General features: G+C 48.1%; 1 protein-coding gene across 1 annotated transcript; it reads left to right on the top strand.

The window, feature by feature from the left end:
* Window positions 1–3,293: 3,293 nt before the first annotated feature.
* On the top strand, window positions 3,294–4,580 carry LOC100348032 (olfactory receptor 2B6). The gene has a single exon (XM_070074887.2). The coding sequence runs from the start codon at window positions 3,300–3,302 to the stop codon at window positions 4,236–4,238; it is 939 nt and encodes a 312-aa protein (XP_069930988.2). The 5' UTR covers window positions 3,294–3,299; the 3' UTR covers window positions 4,239–4,580.
* Window positions 4,581–5,076: the final 496 nt, after the last annotated feature.

Below are 5,076 nucleotides of genomic sequence, written 5' to 3'. Positions count from 1 at the left end.
TGCCAAAAAAAAAAAAAAAAAAAAAAATTCATTTGTAGACACAGAAGCAACATTTCTGAAAATCATTACAAGTTACAAAGGATTGCTCCCCCAAATTTCCCAAAGCTAGCTCAACTGTTTGCTTCCCCCATTTGTCTGTTTTTCCAGTTCCGTTCAGAATCAGGAAGGATCAGTCCATGAACAACAGTCTGAAGTAACTAATGCTCATGCTGAGTCGAAGACAAACTCCAGGGCAGGAAAAGGTGATTTTGCAGGTCACTGAGGGACTTGCCCAGCAGAGGGATGACGAGGCCACGGCTCAGGCTTTGCACTCAGCCCAGGGCTCTCTCCACACTAACTGCTCAAGAAGACGTTACCAGCCAGCGCCGAGGCTCACTAGGCTAATCCTCCACCTGCGGCGCTGGCATCCCGGGTTCTAGCCCCGGTCAGGGCGCCGGATTCTGTCCCGGTTGCTCCTCTTCCAGTCCAGCTCTCTACTGTGGCTCTACTGCTTGTCAAAAAAACAAAATGAAGAAGTTACCGTTGGGTGAACCTTTGTCTTTCTGCATCTCAGCCTGGATGCAGCTGAGCTGACAGACGTAAGGCCGCCTGTACACAGTCCCGCAAGTGTTCGTGTTTAGGCAATGGAAGCTGATGCATCCTGAGCTTCCCTCTCCGTGGCTGCGTGCCAGTGCCCTCACTTTTCCTTTCCTGCTGTTGCAACACAGCTGCTGTACTTCCGGTCTGACCCCATTGCCTCACCGCATGTCAGAACAGGGTGCACACCCCTCTGAGGTCTCAGCCACAGCGGGAACCCTTGGCACCGGAGTCGTCAGGCGAATAGCTGGGGAGCCTAGGATTCCAAAGATGTGAGTGTCCAGGTTTAGTTCCCTTACTAACAAGCCTTTCCAACCTAACAGTGATGAGAACAGGCAGATTTACTTGGGCTTTTATTACAGAGGGATATTTTAACTTATACATTAAAAAGTCTGCTTTTTAGAATGAGTTGAGGTTACTGGGTGTATGAAAGATGGGAAAATTTGACCAAAAGCGAATGAAGCAGAGCAGGGGGATCCAGTGCACCTGCTTGACCTCCAGGGCTGCCCTCCGGCCTGTCACTGTGACGTCTTCCCACGCTCTCTGATTCTCCCCACTTCTTCGCACGCCACTGCTGTGGATGATCACAGTGACACTACACACCGACCAGTGCACGGTACTGGTAGTGACGGAGCCTAGGTGAGAAACGGTGAGAAGTCAGCTGAATTCTCTGTTCTGTAATCCACATCAGCGAGGGCCCCTTAGAGAGTCTAGGGAAGAAGTGCGAGATCGAGGGCAGGGGCCCAGCGAGAAGAAAAAGCACATGCAATGTCCTCAGTGGTGTGACATCCTTCAACCGGTGACAAGGTCAGGAAACTGCAGTGGTGGTGAGAGAGGCCTGTGGCCCGCTCTGCAAACATCCTCAAGGACAGACACTGCATCAGTGATTGCATCGGGACAGCAGGAGCGAACCAGCAGGACCGAGGGAGCTGCGGGCCTCTGGGCTTGCGGGCCTTCTCCGGCACTTGAGTAACTCAAGCGAACTGTGACGCTGTGGAATCTCTCTTTGCCGTGTCTTTGTTTCATTTTTCAGAACTCCTGTCATCTGCAGGAACATCTTTTTTGTCTGCCAATAACATGCCTGATGCCCCCGTACACCAGCCTGCAGAAAATATTGGTGTAGATTAATTCAGACTGTTTCAAGGGTCCATTGGGAGAGAAAAGGCTAAACTTATACAAACTTTGCTTTGATGCAGTATTAAAGTCTAAAGCAATGCTGGTCTTTATAGCAAAATGCAGAGTATGAGTGCTTAGGCAGGCCACTGAAAATTACTCTATATCACACAATATTACTGCATTTTAAGAGCCCTGCATTCCTATTCCTAGAAGTAATCATTTTTACACTTCTGCATACTTCCCAATAACTTTACACGTGTGTAGATACTGACGTGTAGTATATACCCTTCTGTAAACACACGGGAGCATGCTAAATGCATGTTCAGGAATTTGGTGTTTTTGCTTGAATTTGGTGTTTTTCCTGAGTATTTCTACACATTACTATGTATATTTGATTTCATATCTATATCATATACCTTATTTTATCAACAGTTAATAACAGTGGGATATTTTTGAGACACTAATAAAATGTTCCTTGTCACTCTACACTGAGTGTTGTAGAACAAGCAAGCAAAATATGAAATATATTGAATAATAATTTTAAAAAGTATGTTATCATTAAATCCATATTTTTCCCCAACAGAATGGCAGAGGGCAGTGTTGGTAATGCAGAGGCCTTCGGGATGGATAAACGTTCAGCTGATGGCTCTGACTTAGTAGTTCCTTCACAAATGCAGGGGTCTAGAAGCATCTGCCCCAAAGATTTCAGAGTTCCTGCTGAGTGCGAGTCTTTGGTTCACACGGCCAGGCAGCACCAGGCCACAGTCACCCTTCACGTCAGACACGCACTGTGACCTGGGCTGTGGGAGCTGTGGAGGACAGAGGAGGCTGCATGTGCAGCTCGCAGGCTGGGAGCCCCAGGACATGCGGAGCTAGAAATCACAAAGGAGCAGTTTCTCTCTGAGCAGCTGAGGCTGTGGGTGGCTTTGGTTCCTTCTGTCTGCATGTCACACCGTAGACTAGAAAGGCATTCTTTAGGCTCCGTGTCAGTGAGGAGCCTGAAGCTCACAGCGAATCACAAACATCCAGGGTGATCCCAATAGTGATACAGATAGTGGGGGCTGGACCCAGTTTGCCTGGCTCCAAATTCCATGCTAATGAGATCTTTTCATTCTGATTCTGTGAGGTCCCAAAAGGTAAAAAACCCTTTTCTTTGACGTCCCTCCGATAGCTTGCTGGAAGCTGTCTGCTGCGTGCTGGTGGTCCTGTAAACAACACTGTTCCAGATGACAGGCAGGCTCCTTGACACTGAGAAACCAGAATGAAAACTGTGGCAGTGGTCAGGACGGACTCTGACCCAGAGCCGTTCAAGTGGAAAGCCAGCAAAGGTTAGCCGAAGGACAAAATGCTAAAGGTCAAGTTTTCTTTCTCAATTTTGCATTTCACATTTTAAGAGGTGATTCACATATAGGAAGATTAAATTTTAGAAACAGGTCATTATGATCATTTTCAATGGCATAATTTTCATGTCTTCAGCAATACTAGTTCTGCAAATGTTTCCATTGTGCAGTAAAATGCTTACACGTTGTGGAAAGAGTTAATCCACGGGTACTAATGGACTTCCTGAACCTTCCTGTTTCAGAAGAGGGAGATTGGAAACACCGATCATGAATTGGGGAAACGATAGCGCCCCCCAGGAGTTCGTTCTGTTGGGTTTCTCAGATCGGCCGTGGCTGGAGTTCCCGCTCTTTGTGGTCTTCCTGGTCTCCTACATCTTGACCATCTTTGGCAACGTGACCATCATGCTGGTCTCCCGCCTGGACTCCAAACTCCACACCCCCATGTACTTCTTCCTCACCAACCTGTCACTCCTGGACCTCTGCTACACCACAAGCACGGTCCCGCAGATGCTGGTAAATTTACGCAGCACCAGGAAGACAATCAGTTACGGCGGCTGCGTGGCCCAGCTCTTCATGTTTTTGGCCTTGGGAGCCACTGAGTGTGTTCTCCTGGCGGTCATGTCCTTCGACAGGTTTGTGGCCATTTGCCGGCCTCTCCATTACTCAGTCATCATGCACCAGAGGCTCTGCCTGCAGCTGGCAGCTGCATCCTGGACCGTTGGCTTCGTCAATGCGGTGTGGTTGTCTGCCCTGACTCTCTCGCTGCCACTCTGCGGCCCCTATGTGATAGATCACTTTCTCTGTGAAGTCCCTGCGCTGCTCAGGTTGTCCTGTGTTGACACAACCACAAATGAGGCGGAACTATTCCTGGTCAGTGTGTTCTTCCATCTGCTACCCTTGACACTCATCCTTACATCATATGCCTTTATTGCCCAAGCCATCCTGAGAATCCAATCTGCTGAAGGTCAACAAAGAGCATTTGGGACCTGTGGCTCCCACCTCATTGTGGTGTCACTGTTTTATGGCACAGCCATCTCCATGTACCTACAGCCGCCTTCACCCAACTCCAAGGACCGGGGAAAGATGGTTTCCCTCTTTTATGGAATCATTGCGCCCATGCTGAACCCCCTGATATATACACTTAGGAACAAAGAGGTAAAGGAAGCCATACGAAGGCTGGCTACTAGAGTCTTCATCACGAAATAAGGAAACGTGCACGTGAGAGGACGTAAGGTCTTGCAGGGCCCCCACCCCTCGCCGTCTGTGTCCTGACCTAAACCACAAGAGGTTTGGCAGCTCTGGGGCCCACCAGTTGGGGGTTCTTCCCAGCAGGAATGAGTGCAAGCCAGGACTTGGTCATCCTCAGGCACTGATATGGAGGTTTAGTTTGTTGCTGAAAACAGTGAGAAACTGTCCTGGCTCTGAGCCAAAATTCCTTAAACCTGCATGTGGTCTCGTACCTGACCCTTCCCTGCAGACACACCCAGAGAGAACACCTTTCTCCCGCCTGCTCTGTAAGTTCCTCTAACAAAAGCTTTGGATCAGTCATCTTGGCGGTCACTTCTTTCTTTGGGATCCCAACTGGCTCGATCCTGTGGAATATCCCTGCGTCTGCTTTTGGGGCAAACTCAGTTGCTGTTTGGGCTGCCAGGACCAAGCAGCTGGTGTAGTCAGCAGGATCCAAAAACCAAAAGTAAAAAAAAAAAAATTATAGGTGACTGATGTTATGACTCCCCAGGGGTCTACAATAAAATTGTGGTTTGGAGTTGGGGTCTTGGTAGAAACCTCTACTGGTCAGCCTTTTAGAGATTGCGATTTTATTTATTTTCAGTTTGTTCACTTATTTTTTTTTTTTGAAATGCAGAGCAGAGCAACAGAGAGAGAGAGAGTTGTAGATAAATAGATACTGCTAAACTGTTTTCCAAAAAAGCTACACCTTTTTGCATTCTCACTGCCTCCTTGAGAACACTTGGCAATGCCTGTCTTTATCACAGCCGTTCTGTTGGGTTCGAAGTGGTATCTCCTGGTTTTGCTTTCACTTCTA

Source organism: Oryctolagus cuniculus, chromosome 5 (assembly GCF_051225735.1).
Source record: "Oryctolagus cuniculus isolate XC-2025 breed Fujian yellow rabbit chromosome 5, ASM5122573v1, whole genome shotgun sequence".
NCBI classification, from domain to species: domain Eukaryota; kingdom Metazoa; phylum Chordata; class Mammalia; order Lagomorpha; family Leporidae; genus Oryctolagus; species Oryctolagus cuniculus.
This window is presented reverse-complemented; position numbering and strand designations above follow the sequence as displayed.

Coding starts and splice junctions, on each gene's coding strand:
- LOC100348032 (XM_070074887.2), top strand. CDS start 3,300: ATGAATTGGGGAAACGATAGCGCCCCCCAGGAGTTCGTTCTGTTGGGT.